At 43.8% G+C, this 18405-nt stretch overlaps 1 protein-coding gene across 2 annotated transcripts in view; it reads left to right on the forward strand.

Moving 5' to 3' along the window:
* The window catches only part of GRAP2 (GRB2 related adaptor protein 2), a 56224-nt gene that overhangs the window by 10464 nt on the left and 27355 nt on the right, over window positions 1–18405 (forward strand). Inside the window, exon 1 of one of the 2 annotated variants that reach the window (XM_081210879.1) lies at window positions 17877–18032. The exons of the other annotated variant lie outside the window; for it this stretch is intronic. Within the exon in view, the coding sequence (XP_081067005.1) occupies window positions 18017–18032 (16 nt within the window). The 5' untranslated portion in view covers window positions 17877–18016. Of the gene's footprint in view, window positions 1–17876; window positions 18033–18405 lie in introns of those variants that run through there. 2 annotated transcript variants of the gene reach the window in all.

Consider the following 18405-nt stretch of genomic DNA (forward strand, 5'->3'; position numbering starts at 1 on the left):
AGATTTTTCTACTATCCCCCCCCCACACACACACCTTTTCAAAATGAATTCAGTACCCAGGCACTTTCTATACCTTATTATGGTTGCACATTATGTGAGCATGGAGGTTTTATATATTGGTGACATCATTACATGAAGTAATTTTAAGGATTCATTAATTTATTGGCCCGGATGAAGAGCACGTTGTTTAATGTTTTGCAGCGGCACCTGCAGCTTTCACGTTCCTCTGTCAAATATGGCTAATGCATAAATTACCTTAGAAATTAGCGCTTGTTTTGATTACAACTTAGAAAGTTACTGTGGTGTGTGTGTGTGTGTGTGTGTGTGTGTGTGTGGTGGTCCTTTTGAAAGCTTGGCCCACTTTTGTATCATAAAAAGGCTGCCTTCCCAAAAATATCTCAGCTGGCAAAGAAAGTCAGAAGGGATTCATCTCTTCCCCAAAGTACAAGAGAAACAGAATGATAAAGGCTTGAAAAAATGACAGTGGGTTGAGAATAGCTAGGAGACCAATGAAGCAGCTACACCTTATTAGATGAAGCTTGTAGGTAATAATATAAAATATTTCAGAATGTTGAGGAGAAGGCAAAGTTCATCCAGGTTATTAGTTCCTGAGAGGGCAAGTCGCTCCCTAATTGGATGTGGAAAATGACTTGCATTTTAGATACTGGACTTCCAAGTCAGCCAAAAGGAAGGACAGCAGAAGTCCCCCAATTTTTCCATTTTCTGATATGAAAAGCCTGAAGAAAGAGATGCCATCAGATGGAAACTGAATCTGAACCTTGTCCATTTCAGTGCCTAATCTTCTGTATCATTATTCTCTCTGTGTCCTATTAAGGACTATACTTTTCCAGGAAGCATAATTATTCTGCAGAATAGAAGCCCGGGCTGACATTATAGCCTTTTGTATTGCATAAGGCAGCACATTCCTCATAAGCTTTTATTGCACACACCTATACGAAAATCTAGCTTCTTCATTCAGTGCACGGGGGTTATGAAATCCATCATGTATTGGACCCTTTCAGAAAACCAGATCACCCTTGATTCCATTCACCCAATGACTGGGAATGCCAACATACAGAAAGGAAATTGTTGTCTTCCAGGCAAAGAATGAAAAGTGCTGGTGGAAAGCTTGGTTCCACTCCAGCAGTTTATTCTGGAATTGGCATTCCTTCCCGCCCCCCTCAGTTTTAGCAGAAAATCTAGATGACGTGCAGTCGCAGCACTAGCCTTACAGTGTCGACTGGCAAGGTGCTAATGAGACTTTCCTGGACAGAAAGTGTTTGTAGGATGTTGTACCTACCTGTTGTAAGATACTGTCCTCGTGGTTTTAAAAAATAATTGGCCCTCTGCTGCTGCTGAATATGGGCCACTGTTGGTCTCACAATAAATTATCTCAGCCTGGAAATGGCTGCCAGACCAAGTCAGATGTTAGCCCAGCCTTTGCCAGTTTGGCTCCTTCCAGATATTTTAGACAACTTCGCTGACTGGGGCTGATGGGAGTTGAAGCCCAAAACCTCTGGAGGGTGCCAGGTTGCCAATGACTCTGTTAGTCCTTCAGTGGGCAGGGCTTCCTCGCCAGGACTGATGTCCCCTGCAGCTCCTGGCTCCCGGGCGCAGACATAAGAAGCGCTGAGGGCAAAGGTACTTACTTTATACTGATCTCAGTTGTTTCATTGTCCCCCCTGGTGTAAATACAGGGACAAATCATGCACATCCACCCACCACCATTTCCTTAAAGAGTCCTGCTTTCTTATTACTGCTGACCAAGAAGCTGTTTTACATTATGCTGCATCTGAAAATAGTAAATGGTCGTCTGTTTTAAAATGATTTTGATGTAGTTAAGCTTTTACCTATTATTCCAAAGCATTTCATATTGCATTAATAAAAGTAATTTTCATGGTAAGCCACACAGCTGCATCCTTTCTAATTAGTACTAGCTATGTAGCAAAGCAGAAAATGTACCTGGTGTGTGTGTGTGTGCGTGTGTGTGTGTGCGCGCGCGCGCGCGCGCGCTCTCTCCAAGATTCTGTATTGGGACTGCCATTATTTAATGCGTTGATGAGCAATGTGAGCAGGAAGGTGAACTGCAAGCCAGTAACACTTGTAGGGTTTGCAAAATTAATGAAATAGTCAAGTCAGAAGCAGAGTATCATGAATTACTAGAGGGTTTTGCAAAACTAGGTGAGTGGGCAATAAAATGATGAAATTCAGTGTTGATGAGTGTAAAGTAATTTACATTAGGAAAAAGTAACTATACATATAAAATGCTGAGTCCTCAGTTTGCTGTTACCATCAAGCAAGAAACTGTAGGCCTCATTATAAATTGTTCACTGAAAATGTCAGCTCAGTGCACAGAGACATTAATGAAATAAGAGCAGGGAATGAACAGTATTAGGGAGTACTACAAAGTTGGCTGGAAAATATTACAACAAAAAATAACAGTGCTAATGCATCCACTCACCATGTACACATATTTGTAATACAATTCAGAATTCAACATTTTAACTTAGGATTTTGCCATTCAGATTTCCACATGAATGGTTTAATTTGGGAACAATGTCCAAGTGTCATCCATAGTGTGTGTAAAAATATATATAATTCCTCAAGCCTACGCCTTGTTCTTATCTTTTTATATGTCACGATGGTTCCCTGGTGTGTGTTCACTTTCATGACACCATTCATGATCTTATTTTACTTCTTTTTCTCCAAGGACATCCCAACCACCATATTAAGGCAGACTGAGAGACAGTAATCTGACCATAGACACCTAGTGGCCTTCATAGCTGTGATAGGATCTGAAGCCTGGCTTCTCATGTGCAAACCCCTAATAATCCAGCCAATGCATGGTAATTAGTCCCTTATATGTTCTAGCAAGTTCAGCAAGGGCACGTGTCAGGTGTTCCATATGAAATCTGTAAAAGAGGGATCTGTCTATTCTCAGCCAAAACAATTAGGGCCATCTAAAGATGTTCTGCCATCCTATGTGGGATGCAGAAGCACAAAGACATCCTTATGCAAACTGACACTGCAATGCTATGCGCACTTATTGAGAGTAAATCCAGTTGAACTAAGTAGACGTGGATAGGCTTGCATTGTGAATGTGTCTGGTAACCATTGTGAATGCCTTAGGCACACCTACCCCGTACTGCATTTGTGTACACTCCCACAAATTACAAAAATGGCAGGAAATTAACTGGTATATGGCTATGTTCATATACTATGTTTGCAACCTGGTGCCCTCATAAGCTTTGGGTTACATCTCCCAGCATTCCCAGCAGCACAGCTATGCTGGCTGGGGTTTATGGGAGTTGTAATCCAAACTCATGCTGGCTGGAGATGATGGGAGTTGTAGTCCAAAACATCTGAAAGCCACCAGGTTGGCAAAGGTTGTCATAGGCAACATGAAGCCAGTGTGGCATAGTGGTTAGGGTGCTGGAGTCAAATCCTACTCCAGGGTTCAAATCCCTGCTCAGCCATGAAGCTAAGTCACTGCCTCTCAGCCTAACATACCTCACAGGGTTGTTGTTGTGTGGATAATAGGGAGAGCAGGAGAGCCATGGGCACTACCTTGAGTTCCTTGGAGGAAAAGTGGGATGTAAAAGCAAATAAATGAATGAATAGGGCCAAGTATCTGTATGCTCATTCTTACTGCTGCAGAGAAATGACCTGGTTAATTTTGACACCCTCACTCAAAATACATGCATGCAGGGCTGGCCCACACATTGAACAAACTGAGCATCTGTCCTTGGTATCAGCCATGGAGGGGACGCTTTAGGTTGTGCTTCACATGCTTCTTAGCAATCTATTATAACTCTGCGGTGGCACTTGAAAGCTAGCTGCGTAAAATTCTGCTTCTTATACCTTTGTGCTACTACTACTACTACTACTACTCCTAACATCTATGTAACTAGTAACATATGAAGAGGAGGGTTGCTACTTATCCCTCCCCTTCTTTGGTCCTGGGGCTGAAGTGACAGCAGCTGGTCTAAGGTGGGATAGTGAGACAATAGGAGGGGCACAGAGTCACAGGGGAGGAAAGGAAGGGAAGATATGTAGAGACAAATCCTCATCCAGACCAGTTCAAGGTCTAGAGCTTGTCCTTTATGCTTGTAAGCACTTGCTCCCACATGTGCATAGCATCATGCTTTAACTAGCATCTCCTTGAATTTTTGCATCTATGCAGCAGGCAGAATAATTTCTTCCTACCGGCTGAAGGTATAAGCGTGGATAGTGTATTGAGATTAGAATTAAAGGTAACCACTGTCTCCAGTCAAGCTGAAAATGTCAGATGACTCATCATGCACTTTGCACAAAGTTCCAATTTTTGCCACACACATTCTAACAAAGAGGCTTGAAGACCTTGTGGTTCCCTGCTGCAGATCCTCATCAGATAAGATCGCAGAGAAGTGGTAGATTGCTGATTACTTTTGCAACGTGTGCCTCGGCTGCACAGTGAGGCTGCAGCTAACCTAAGCTGGTGAACAGGCTGCAACATCATTGTCTTCACTGTTGTCATGGGAATGAAAAACATGCCATGAATACTAAGAAAAGGGCATTTATGCTTATCTTCTTGGCTAACAAGAAACTGGGTAATTCATTGATTTTGTGGTTATGGCCACAACCTGTCATAAGCTAGTGGGTAGGGCTGCCATACATCCGGATTTCCCAGACATTACTGGGATTTCAAAGGCAGAAAGGGGAATTTCTGGAAGGCAGCAGTTTGCCCTGGATCTTCAGCAAGTAAACCAAAAAATTGCACTGCGCTTTTGCTCTCATTCACCTTTCTGCGACTAGAAGCTGCTCTGAGAAACCTAACTGGGATTATCATGCAGAATTACAGGCTTTTAGGCACCAGTTACACCAAAAAAAGTCATGGGGGTTTTGGCATTATTGGGGTCTTCTTTTAAAAAAGCTCAACAGTTTTCAGGGTGTCCTCATTTTTACTTTTTGAAACAAGGCAACCCTACTAGTGGGTGACCTGGAGAGGAGCCCACTGCTGTTCATACCACTGGTCCATTACCTAGCTATAGATTAAAAGCCGTGGTGCAGTTAAAGGAAAAGGAAAGAAGATACTCTCAATGGCAGGTTAGGCTGGCCTCAACTAGAGCCAGGGCCTTTTCGGCTGCGGCTCCAAACTGGTGGAATGCTCTGTCACAAGAGACTAGGGCCCTGCGGGACCTGACATCTTTCCGCAGGGCCTGCAAGACAGAGTTGTTCTGCCAGGCTTTTGGTCAGGGCGCAGCCTGACTCCCTCCTCTGGCAACCTGCTCAGAATTTTGCTTAATTGGTTGCCATCAATTTGATTTAATTAATTTTTATAATGAAATATTTTTAGATTGTGTGATTATTTGACTGATTATTTGATTGTTGTTAGTCGCCCTGAGCCTGGCTTCGGCTGGGGAGGGCGGGATATAAATAAAATTTATTATTATTATTATTATTATAAGAAACAGAAGTAGCAAACCAGATGACTGGATGTCTTTCTGAACAGAGTCAGTTGGAATCTAAGAGCATAGCAACAAGACTTCATGAGATGAAACCAAACAATGAAGCTAAACTCCTGCAAAGCCTGTTTTCGTCCTGTATCACTGGATAGCTTTTGCAGTTCCTATACTTACCGTACTTCCCTGCTTTGTTCATCTGGATTTAAGGCCCAGAAACCATTACTCTTGCTCCAGAAACAATTAATTTAATATTGATAAAATTGCTTAGTCAGTAGATATTAAATCTCAGTGCATCTCCTCTGCCCAGAAGCTACTTTCACTAAGCTAGTTTAATTTGTTTTGGCACTAGAGTTCATTTAGGAAAAGAAAAAGTCCCCAAAGAGGGTCAAGTTGTAGGCTTTCTATGATAACTGAAACAGCTACCCTACTTCCCTTTCCCCCCACCCACTCCCCCATCCTGCTAGCCACTCAAGGCTCACCCAACGCCACTGCCGGCTGCAATCTGCACCGCTGCCCTGTTAAGCCTATGCACACACCCTCTGCTTCTGACTCCCAGCAGTGCCCTGGCAAATGACATCATCAAGCTGTGCCACCAAGTTTGGAGTTGGCCACCATGTTGCACAAAGCAGAGAGGCAGGATCCACAGCCAAGGTGGCGCTGGGGGGCGGAGACAAAACCTCAAAATCAGAACACCCCACTTTCAGATCAGCAACTGCGGTGGCTTTATCAATTCAGGGACTGTCCTGGCAGAATCAAGGCAGTTGAGGGGTAGTTTAGAGGAAGAAAAGAAAGACATTTTAAGCACATTTCTTATTTCAAATTATGCATTTTTCAGTTGCTGACTTTTAAGTAGCGAGTGTGAAGCAGAGTGGGGTCCACTACATAACAAATAGTTAATGGGAGGGAGCATATTAACTCTGCACTCCACATAATAGATAAAAGGTTAATCTCAGTAATGCCAGAACCCAGATCATGGTAGATTAGTGGTGTATTGTTTGTCTTATGAAGAACATTAGAATAGATTTATCATGATTAAAGCCACACGAGAGACAGAGATCAGCAGGTGGGGAGGGAAAAGGAATATCATCCTTTTCTGGTGCAAAGATGAAGGCTTAGCAGACACCACAGTCACAGACCACTCATCAGAGGGATAATTTACATTCTGGAAAAGAATGTTTGGTTGAGTGAATCAGGCTAGAATTGCAGAGCAGTAGCGAAAAGTCTCTCTATCTCCCTCCCTCTCCTGCCGACTAGCAGAAAAGAAAATCAGCCACCCATGCAGCACATTTTAATTTTGTTCTGGTGACTATGCTACCCCTGCTCAGTTTAACAACAGCTCAAACTGTTATCAGGGAATACTGAGAAGGCAGGATCGACCATTATCATTGTTGCTCAGGTCTATGGACCTGCCAGTGATAGGAATATCATGATTATTTTCATCTGCAAGCATTGATTTCCCCCTCACCTTGCAGCTGAATTTTCCTGTTTGTGAACATTTTCCTCCACCCTGTCCTGCAAAGAGAGTGATGCATGACTGACGGGTGTCCAGTTGTGTTACATTCCTTCTCTACTATCCATCCACTACTGGAATTTGGAATTTTATGTGCAATCCTTACTAAAGTCATCATACCATCCATATATAAATTCATGAAAGATCATTCTGTCAACAGCTATAAGCCACAATAGTTAAATGATACCTCCTTGCTCAGAGGCGATATAACTCTTATTACCACTAGTGATGGCCACCAACTTGGATGAGATGAATTCATGGAGATGGCTACTAGCCATGATGGCTGTGCTTTGACTCCACAGTGGGAGGCAGTAGTGCTTCAGAATACCAGTTGCTGGAAACAACAGGAGGAGAGAATATTCTTGTGCCCAGGTTCTGCTTGAGGGTTTCCCACAGGGGAAACAGACTAAAGGGGCCACTGGCTTGATCCAGAAGATGCTTCTTATGTATTTATGTTCTTACCAGTTGCTGGAGTGCAGGAGTGGGAAAATGGAAGAAAAGGCCTTTGTCTTCATGCCCTGCCTGTGGGCTTCCCTGAAGTACATGAAAACCAGCATACAGGCCATAGTTCCAAATAAACCCTTAATAAAGACTTGCATTGGTGACTTTCTAAACCCCATAATAACCATAGCAATATTATCAACGGAGAAAGCACACAGTGCAAATAGATAAATAGGTACCACTCCAGCGGGAAGGTAAATGGCATTTCCATGCGCTGCTCTGGTTCACCAGAAGTGGCTTAGTCATGCTGGCCACATGACCCGGAAGCTGTACGCTGGCTCCCTTGGCCAGTAAAGCGGGATGAGCACCGCAACCCCAGAGTCGTCCACAACTGGACCTAATGGTCAGGGGTCCCTTTACCCTTTACCTTTAATCCCATTTAATGATTTTAATACATAGTCACTCAGGGAGAAAGCTAAGTGTTCCTCTTGAGTAACAATCACCTAAGATCTGTAGCAGCAGCAGCAGCAACAACAACAATTTTATTATTTATATGCTGCCCATCTGACTAGGTTGCCTCAGCCACTCTGGGTGGCTTCCAACAAAATATAAAAACACAACAAAATATCAAACATTAAAAACTTCCTTATACAGGGAAAATAATAAGAATAAGAATAAGAATAAGAATAAGAATAAGAATAAGAATAAGAATAAGAATAAGAATTCCATTCTTTATATACGAGAGGACTCCCCCACCACCTCCCTAAACGATTCCAATATTTCTATGGGGCTAAGGTCATTATTCTTTGAATTTTACAGAGGAGAAATTGAAGTGCATGAGCCAGCAATTAAATTAGTCTGTATTTGGAGTGGGGTGGGCTAGGGTTAATAAGAAGCAGCCCATGGTGGAATCTGCTTACAGGTTTGCAATGAAGTGACTGGCACAAATGAATCCATTAGACCAGATGGGAGTAGGGCAGCCGAAGCATCACATTCCAAGATTTGAGGGCAGAATCCAGAAAGCAGGCGTTGCAGCCGGCCTTGACAAAGATATATTGGTAACGCTCTGCACAGACACACATGCCTGCCCTGTGTACTTGATCCTTCTCTGAAGCAATAACTGCCCATTAATGACTTGCCATTACACACGTCCTAAACCAGCTGTCCTTAGTCAGAGATGCTACAAGGAAGAGGATGAATTGCTGTATGTGGGACATATCTGAGTGTGGGACAGGAATAGATGGAAGATGAAGAAAAGCTGGACAGCTCCCATTCATAACCCTCCACTAGTTGTGAATTTGCAGTCCAACACTCTTTAATCCGTTGGCTGATGAATTGTTGCTCGCTACAAAACATGACAACTGAAAATCCTCCCAGTTCCAAGATCGCACCTTCTCAGGCTTTGCCTCCTCACTTCTTGACAGTATTACTTTCCTGAGCCAAACTAATTAAGAAATGGCTGGGCCAGTTTAGATGTTAAAAAGAGAGCCTGAGGGCCAAATTCCAATTAACCTCAAATGTTAACTAAAGCAACCTGAGCTGAGGGAAACTTACACTCTTGTTCCTCTCAAAATTTACTTTATTTTTTTTATAGCTATTTTACATTTCAAGACAGAAAACCAAAAGGGTTAAAAAAGATACACAAACAAACAAATGACTTTACCTTCTGACACAAAGAATTTGTCAAGAAATCAAAGACGGTAGAATCGTTACTCAGAAAGTGCTGCCTTAGTGAGATATTTCTATTCCTGTTTTGTATATAATATTATTTTCTTAAAAAAAGAAACCCAGTTGTGTAACAGGAGTCTCAACCATTTCAAAATGACATGTGTGTGTGTGTGATGAACTGACAGGATGGCAGGAAGGAGGAAGAGAAATCCTGCTAAAGGGTATAGCTGGGACTGGGACAACTGGGGCAAGCTGGGGATGGGGGAGGAGAGATTGGTGTAGGAAGTGCTCATAGGGTGACAGAGGGTGGTGAGGGGATGGGGGTCAATGCACAGGAACCAGAGCAGCTGGACCCAGAGCCAGAGGGGCCCCTGTCTCCACAAACATGATGGGTTCTGAGGCATAGAGAGGGGCGTTCTTGAGGCAGGCAAGGGCCTGGAGCCCAGTTCCCTAGCTAGCCAGGTGGGGCTTGTTAGCTTTGGGTGGAGGTATGCGATTCCTCAGCTGAAGTAGGCTCGGAACAGGTGAGGGTCACATACCTCGTCAAGCCCAGGTGTTGCAATCAGCAGGCAAAGTACAAAAGGGAAGCCCAGCTGAGGGGCTGTGCTTGCTCAACTGCCCAGGTTGATTGGACCATGGCTTGGATGTTCCAGAGAGCTGTTTGGGGCTGTGTGTGTGTGCAGAACTGACCTCCAGGTGCCTAACCCTTGGATCATAGTTGTAGAGATGGGAATTTACCTGCTGGGGCTTTGGACTTGCTCGCCTGCCGGACTGTATGCTACCATCTGCTATAGAATTGTGCACTCCAGCGGGACTTGCTGCCAGGTACCCTGTGGTTCAGGATGGTGTGCGTGTTGGAGTTTTGATTTCTGGGGATCTGAGCCAGCATTTTGCTGTATTGGTAACAATCATCTGTGCAAGTCCTCTTTATCAGACTCAAGTCTGGATCTCATCTCCAAGCATCTTTGGGTCTGTTTGTTTTTTAAAGTATAATCATGAAATGAAAGGCCTTGTAAATACTCATACATGTCTACTGGTTTAATTGTTTAATTTTGTTTGTTGAAATTAATCTGAGTAAGCCACTCTTAAATTCAAAAGTGTATGGCCATCCCTTGTTCTCAGTCGCATAAGTGTAAATTTGCTCCCCTTGTTAAACGAAAGTAGCTCAAGCACTAATTGGATGTGATGGTGGCAGATCCAGTGTTAGGAGGCAGGTTGCTGGTGAATTTCTATAAAATCGGAAGGGTGTTAATACTTAATGCTGGAAGAAAGAGGGTACAGAATTCTTTCTCTGCCCTCACTTTCCCTTTGAAATCTCTTCCTCCATATGTTTTTTCTCCAGTGGGTTTCTGAGACTAGTAATCTAAGAGAAAGTAGACTTGGGGGGAGGTAGTTTGGGAGGAAAAGTACGGGTGCCTGTTGCATATTTGCTTTCAAACCCTCCCACCCTTAGGTTATAGAATTTCAACACAACCTAGATACTGACACATTGTGCCACCATAAAGTGTAGCGAGTAATATAGTTGCAGGTGTGGTATAAAACTAATTTCTTACAACTGCACAAACCAATATGAAAGGTGAACTTAAAAATAATTTTAAAAATAGTGGGGGTTTGCCCACAATGCATTACTAGTTGTTTTCATTTGTATATATGAAACAGAAATCAATTTTGCTTCATGGATTGAATAAAGGGGGCTTTGTCATGAGATGGTGCTTGCAGCTGTATAGGAAATTATCCAGCTTATTACATTGCCAGATGGCTGGGCTAATGGGCAGTTCACAGTACCTCTCTCATTGAAATGCTCAGTAGGCAATAGATCCAATCACTGGAACCATACAGTAAAGAGCTCGTTTGGGTCTGGTAGGAGGTGCTCTATTCCAGATAATTCCCAGGTCATGAAAATTAATGTAGCTTCAGACTGATAATACATTGAGAACATGTATCAAACTGACCTGGCAAAACGATGGTGCTTTTAATGATGTATAGAACAGCCCCTGACATGGCCTTTTGCTCTGTGCAATAGACTGGCTGGCATGGATGTCAGTTAACCAGATATGCAAGTATTTGGTGGTGCTATCTCTCAATTGACCTTTAAGACTCTGCTCCTTTTAATAAAACTTGGAATTTGTTTGGTTGCAACATATAGAATTTTGGGAAAGGTTGGACTCAGCCATGCAAAACATGGTTGCTCCCTCAGCTGGTGTAAAGCTACTGCTTTGTGGGAGGGGGGCAACAATTGCTTCATCAGTAGACCTTTACCTTGATATTGGACATTAGTATCACATCCTCCCATACCTTTATGCCATAGCTGCCTTGCCAATACGCTTGTCCAGCTCAGTGTTGATGGAGAGGTTTGCCGGTTATGGTGGAGCCCAGGTAGACAAAATTGCCTACTACCTCAGGAGTGTGGGTCACCAGTGCTGATGCATGGAGTACTGGTGATGTCCTGACCAAGGATGTTGGTCTTCATCAGGCTGATGGTAAGAACCAACTCCTTGGAATGTGGTGTCAAGGCTTCATCATCTGCAAGCAACATCTCTCAGATAAGGACCCACCACGCTTTTGTCAGTGGTGTAGCGTGGGTTGTCAGCACCCGGGGCAAGGCAAGTAATTTGCGCCCCATAACCCGTGGATTTGCGCCCCCTAACTCTAACCCCCAGATGTTGCGCCTGGTGCGGCCGGCCCCCCTGCACCCCCACGCTACGCCACTGGCTTTTGTACAGGTATGGAGATGGCTAGATTGAACAGACCCCCATCACTTCTTGGAAGACACTCTCTTCAGTTGAGCTGAAGGCATAGAAGAGCAACAGGGAGGAGACTATGCCAAGGGGAATTGGGGTGAGAACATAGCCCTGTTTCACACCACTCTTTATAGGGAAGCCATCCAAGGATGACCTGTCATACTGGACAGCGCTAGGCATGTCCTCATGGAAGGACACTATCTTGTGGAGCTGAGGTGGGCATCCTATTTTATTGAGAATAATCCTTTTTGGCTGACAAGGTCAAAGGCCTTTGTCAGGTCTGTGAAGGGAATGTACAAGGGGCATATCAGCATTTCTCCTGCAGCTGACACAGTGAGAAAATCATGTCAACTGTTGATCTCTGAGCTATAAAGCCTCATTGTGACTCGGGATACACTGTCAGCGAGTGACTGTAATCTGTTGAGAACTACACAGGCAAAGGCTTTCCCCACAGTACTCAGCAGGGAGATAGGTAATTGACTATTGTAAATTATGGCTGGGTGTGTATAATAATAATAACAGCTTCCTTTACAGAGCTATATATTGCATAGAATTAAACAGTTAACTTTGATAGGTTGCAGAAATGTATGTGAGACTTAGCATAGGAAAAGGCAGGATTTCATTCACAGTGTGAAAGGGTCTTTGATATCGCCTTGGATAAAAGGTCCTTGAGGAACATAAGTAAAGACAAAAGCAAGCGGAAAGGAAACCTCACAAATGTCAGGGTGGAACTTTGTTGCATATGCAAAGAGAAGAACAAACCATTAGCGGGGGGGGGGGTGTCAAAAAGAATCCAGTACTTCTCTTTGAGATCCACAAGGAAATATTTAGGGGTTGCTTTAAGTTCATTTGATGAAAAGTGTTATGCAGGTTTCAAAGGCAAAATTACTAGTCAGGAGCAGTGAAGTAAGCTGAAGAAGAGCTTTAGGTGCTGGTATTAGCACATTTTTTTCAGGCCAAGCTGAATAGCATATATGATATTTCAGCCACTTGTAAATCCAGCCCCTGGCAATAAAAAATAACAGCAACCACATTTAATCCATCTGTTCGGTTGTTTCAAGAGGGCTCTGTCTCAGTCTCTCACTGAAGCTGGAATTGGTGAAAATGAAAACAAGCAAGAATCGTCCTTTTACGCTTCCTAAATGCTGCTCCTTTTAAGGGATCCTGCCTCAGCTATCATTAATATCTTTTGGGAGGTTGGAGTTTTAAACCATCTTTCCAAAATGCATCTTTAAAACCTGTAATCCCAATTGGGAGTTATTTTTCAAACTTATATTTATTCAAGAAGGGTTAGTTACTGCCACTAGGCTCTGCAAATAAAAGATTCTGCTTATGCTAAGGCTGTGTTTTCATAGAATTGTAGAGTTGGAAGGGACCAACAAGGGTCATCTAGTCCAACCCCCCTGCAATGCAAAGTGGGGCTGGAACCCAAGGCCCTGAGATTAAGAGTCTCATGCTGTTCACATTAAGAACAGCTAGGTCATTCTTGTTCTCAATACCGGTTGAAGGTGGTTTGGAAGAAAGCACATAAAAACACATTATTTTGCAAGAAATTGCAGGAAAGATGTGGATTGTGGCTAATGTTGCATGTAATGGCTTAAAATGCAGGAGGATGACTGCTCTTCCCCACTGTTTCAAGTCTCATCTGCAGTTGCTACACACCAGAGAGTGAGTGGGGATGTCTTCACCCAATGCACATTATCTGTTTGGTTTCTCTGCACCTGCAAACCCCCTCCCCGCAAACCCGTATTCATGAAGCTGTCATCTGTGCATGTGCAATGGCTATCTCAAATGTACACACCTCAGCTTAACAGCAGCATATGTTTTCAAATCAAATGGAAATTGCTTTGAAGAAAGATCCATTGGCTAATATCATATGAGCAGGGCTTCAACCAACTTAGTGGGAGCACACACTGGAACGGGAAGGATTGTTAATGCATACATAGTTTTAGTTAAAGCCAGTCATCAGTACTTTTGCAATGTTACTGTCTCTGTCACAATGACCACCTTTCAAGCAAACAACTCATCCATGGGTATATATGCTCCTCATCTTCCCCTTGATCACTCGGAGAACGCTGCACATGATTTCATACACTCACATACACGCATGCATACAGAGTGTCCCAGTGCACCTGAAGAGCCAGTCATGATCAAAGAAATCACTAGACCAGGCATAGACAAACTCCGGCCCTCCAGATGTTTGGAACAACAGGGATGATGGGAATTGTAGTCCCAAATATCTGGAAGGCTGGAGTTTGCCTATGCCTGCACTAGACAATGGTGTTCTTGACTCATTCATCAGCCAGCAAGCCAACACACGCCTATCCTGAGAACTGCCTTTTCAACAAGTTTGATAGCTCTTTTAGCCTGCAAATGGTTTTTGAATATATAGCCAGCTCCTCAAGATGTAATAAAAATCCTTTCTTTCTGACTGTGTAATTGTCTTAAACTCTAAGCCGTTGCACCGTTTTACAGGCAAGAGATGAAGAGGAAGGATAAATTACCAGAGAATTATTACTGACTCATATCTTCATGGGAGTTTCCCATGTGCCTGTTTTGATGCCTTAGCACAACTTTCCTCCACCAGGCACCTTCCAGATGATTTGGACTATAACTCCCATCAGGTGTTGCAGTCCAATGCAACGGGAGACCCCCAGGATAGGGAAGGCTATCTTGGTATATCTTCTTGATAGATAATGATTGATGTGACATGAGAAAGCCAGACAAGGGTGTTGCTTCTTCAAGCATATAGGTCTGTGGCCCATACATGCCCCCATCATCTCCTGTACCTGTGGTGCAAATATAGCCTCCAAGTGTCCCTATTTTCCTGGGACGTTCCTGATTTAGATAAGCCATCCCGGTTTCTGATTTGATCCTGAAATGTCCCGCTTTTCCTTAGGAGGTCCGTATTTTCATCTGAGAAATGTTGGAGGGTATGTAAATAGGAGGGCAGAGGCTGTAACCGTGCAGGGATAAACTTGTCTGCAGTGCAGTTTGCAGGGACCAATAACATAACCATATATACAAGCACATGTGCATGAGCTACTGGTTTATAATTAGGCACAGAAAATAAGTATTGTACACAAAAAGTGCAGTTGTAGCAAGAAGGGGGGAGGAATGTAGATTTATATTCATACATTATTCGTTTCATTTAAGATACATCCATGCAAAGAGATTTCTCATAAAGCTGTAAATTTCCAATATGCTTTCTCTCTCATTAGGAATGTTACGAGCTTAAGTGAAGATTCTCTAGCATTTTATTTATTCACCCCAGCAGGGAATTTAATTTAAGACCAGGATTTTGGGGCTATCAGAAACCAGGATAGCCCATACCTATAAGAGATGCAGCATAAGGACAGTTAGCTATTTAGGGAGCCATCCAGCTCCCAAGGGGGACGAGAGTGGCACTGTGGTCTAAACCACAGAGCCCAGGGCTTGCCAATCAGAAGGTCGGCGGTTCGAATCCCCACGACGGGTTGAACTCCCGTTGCTCGGTCCGTGCTCCTGCCAACCTAGCAGTTCGAAAGCACATCAAAATGCAAGTAGATAAATAGATACCACTCCAGCAGGAAGGTAAACGGCGTTTCCGTGCACTGCTCTGGTTCGCCAGAAGCAGCTTAGTCATGCTGGCCACACGACCAGGAAGCTGTCTGTGGCCAAACGCCATCTCCCTCGGCCAGTAAAGTGAGATGAGCGGCGCAGCCCCAGAGTCTGCTGGGCACAGTGGCTGGGGTGGAAGATTAGGGGGGCGGGCAAATTGATGCCAAACTGGAGTTGGCACAATGATTGAGCTTGGATTGTTCCTGATGCTGTCATGTGATCACATCAGGGTTAGCTTGGGGTCCAGTGTATCCCAGGCCAGCTCAGACTTCTGCCTGATGTACGTGTGGTGGGCAGAAGGGAACTCTGTACCAATGCAGTGAACTGCCCCCCTCTGAGGGAGACCAGCAGGGTCTTAGAGAGGCTAGAAGGGGCTGGGTGAAGGATGCAAAAGCAGGTTGAATTGCTCCATTAATACTGTAGTGTCCACAGGGCCGTCTTTAGCATATGCACTGCCAGGGTGCAAAGATCAGTCCAGTGCCTCCAAATTTAGTTTAGCCGCCCTCAGATTTTTTAGGGGAGGCAAACTCAAAGTTGTTGACATTTGGGGGAGGAGAATTGCTCACCTGTAACAACGACGCAGCGGAAATAACTGCTTTTGTTTCCTGACTCGGCGGGAATATTTCACGCTACAGAGTAACAGAATGACAGAAGAGGGGGGTGGGGACTCTCGCTCCATTGCTTTTCACTGCCGCCGATCAAGAGGGACCAGTTTACAGTAGGTATACATTTGGTGCCCCCCAGAATTTGGCACCCAGGTGCACCACAGCCCTTGCACCCCCGGGAAAAGAAAGCCCTGAGTGTCCAACATGAAATTGCGGGATTACCGTATAATTTATCAGGAAGTTCAACTATGCAGCTATATACAGGGTGAGTCTTTTAAAAGAGGCCCTGTAGAACATGTGTACTCTGTATCTTCACCCTGTATTACTGTTTTCATGGTGCTGCAAGGCATTTTTGCCACACCAGATTAACACAGCTACTCTTCTGGAAATTGTTATTTAATGGAGAAAACTCTTAATGGTGGATTGTGGTAAGATACATCATTGCCAATTGCAAGCTATGTTTACATTTTCTGTACAAAATGAGTAAGTGTACTGGCATCCATGATGATATAAAAGTTTCCAGAATGATATAAAAACAGGTCCTATGCGTGGTATGATTCTAATCATTGACAGAATTTAATAAATCTCCATTTTGCAGATATAAAGTTTTAAAACTCCCAACCCTCCAAGCTTGTTGCCGCTTCTGTGTACAGTACTTCTTTTATTTGACTGATCGTAAATCAACATCTGTAACTACTTTATTCTGCAAAGCTCTTAGCTTTCGAAGGCTCTCTCCAGTCTGCACTCTTTGCTGGCATCGTTGGATATCATGGGCTAATCGGGGAGGTAGCGAGGAAACTGGCAGTGACAGATGAAGCACTGGATTGAGCTAAATGGCCTCCCAACTCTCTGGATCTGCCTTACTGGCAAATTCTTAAGAGGCTGCAGGAGCTACTGCCACTCAAGGCAGACCAAGCTGTAAGGCTGTACAGTAACACGGCATGTACTTCCCAGGAACTGCAGCCTAAACAGAATGCTGGACAACAAGGTCACATTGTGCCAGCTAATCTGGGTGTCGGCTGCCAGACGCCCGGCCTCCATTCTGCCTGTCTCGTGTTCAGTCACATGAATTCAAATTCATCTAAAATAAGCAACAAGGAAACAGAAAGTGCCGAAAGACACCCAGGAGGAAGTGTGCGAAGAAGATCCTTTTTCTATTTAGGAATGACAGGTGATAACTCTCAGTGATGCGTCTCCAGTGGACCATTACCTTAAAAGTGATGAGGTCACCCCCCCCTTCACATAACACTTGTGCCTTCCTCACTAGCATATTTTACTTCTGCTGTGAGAGGAACTTGTTGCCATGGGAGTAGCCAGCATTTATTTGCGGGGGGGGGGGGCAGGACACCTACCTGTCTTGTTCCAGAACCTGCGACGTGATAGGTCAGTTTGCGGAAGCCATGCCTGTCACTCAGTTGGGTTGTGTCACTAGAATGCACCACAACATCATCCAAGAGACCTCAGCAAGCATTTCAGTTTCAAATATTCTGATTGTTTCTACTTTTAGTTAAGTCTATTTATTTATTTACTTAGGGGGGTGCAGCTGCCCCCCTGGCTACGCCCTCACTTCTTGATAAGGGACTTTGGGCTGGTTCATAAATGGCTTTGACACGTAGCTTCTACAGGAGTATGCCTCTGACTCATGCATGGGGATGTGTCAGTGCACACACACAAATGCACACAAAGCAACTTTAATATGCTTTGAGGCTACGAGTCCCACCCACTGACACCCTTTCTTCTCCGCAGATAGATCTCGTGAGTTGGGTTTATGGTGTTCATGTAATTTAGCAGCAGTTGGAGGGGGGCACTCCTTGAGGTTTCTTTACTGTAAAAACAAAACTTCAAGGCAGCTTATACAATCAAATAAGTAAAAAGCAAACAACCAGCAAGATGGGAGCAGAGCAGGAAGATAAAACAATGTAAGCCGAAGACAGAAAGATAAAAACAGCAGCTAATCCTAATGCAGTTTTCGCCATGTGTACTCAGAAGTAAGACCCATTGAGTTCAATGGGACTCACTCCAGGTACGCATATATAGGACTGGAGACTTAAAGGTGTTTTTGTTTTTGCAAATGTCATTTTATTGAAGTTTCCAGTAAATTGCATAATAAATATTCATCAACCTACAACAGAACAAATAGTGAGGTCCCTGTATGGTGCTCTCATCCTAGGTGAGTGTTCTGTTTTAATTCTAGTAAATCTCTCCAGAATGGATGTCTTGGAGGCCCAGTATTTTCCATTCTTCTATTATGAATCACAAAAATGGGCACCAAACTTCTTCAAAATTGTCATGCCTCATCACACATGCACCTCACCTCACAAGCCTGCTATGGTGTTTTGTCTCATGCATGTTGGTTCTTATAATTTACAGCACATTATAAATGGCTGTCGACCCCT

Source organism: Podarcis bocagei, assembly GCF_964188305.1.
Source record: "Podarcis bocagei genome assembly, chromosome: 10".
NCBI classification, from domain to species: Eukaryota; Metazoa; Chordata; class Lepidosauria; order Squamata; family Lacertidae; genus Podarcis; species Podarcis bocagei.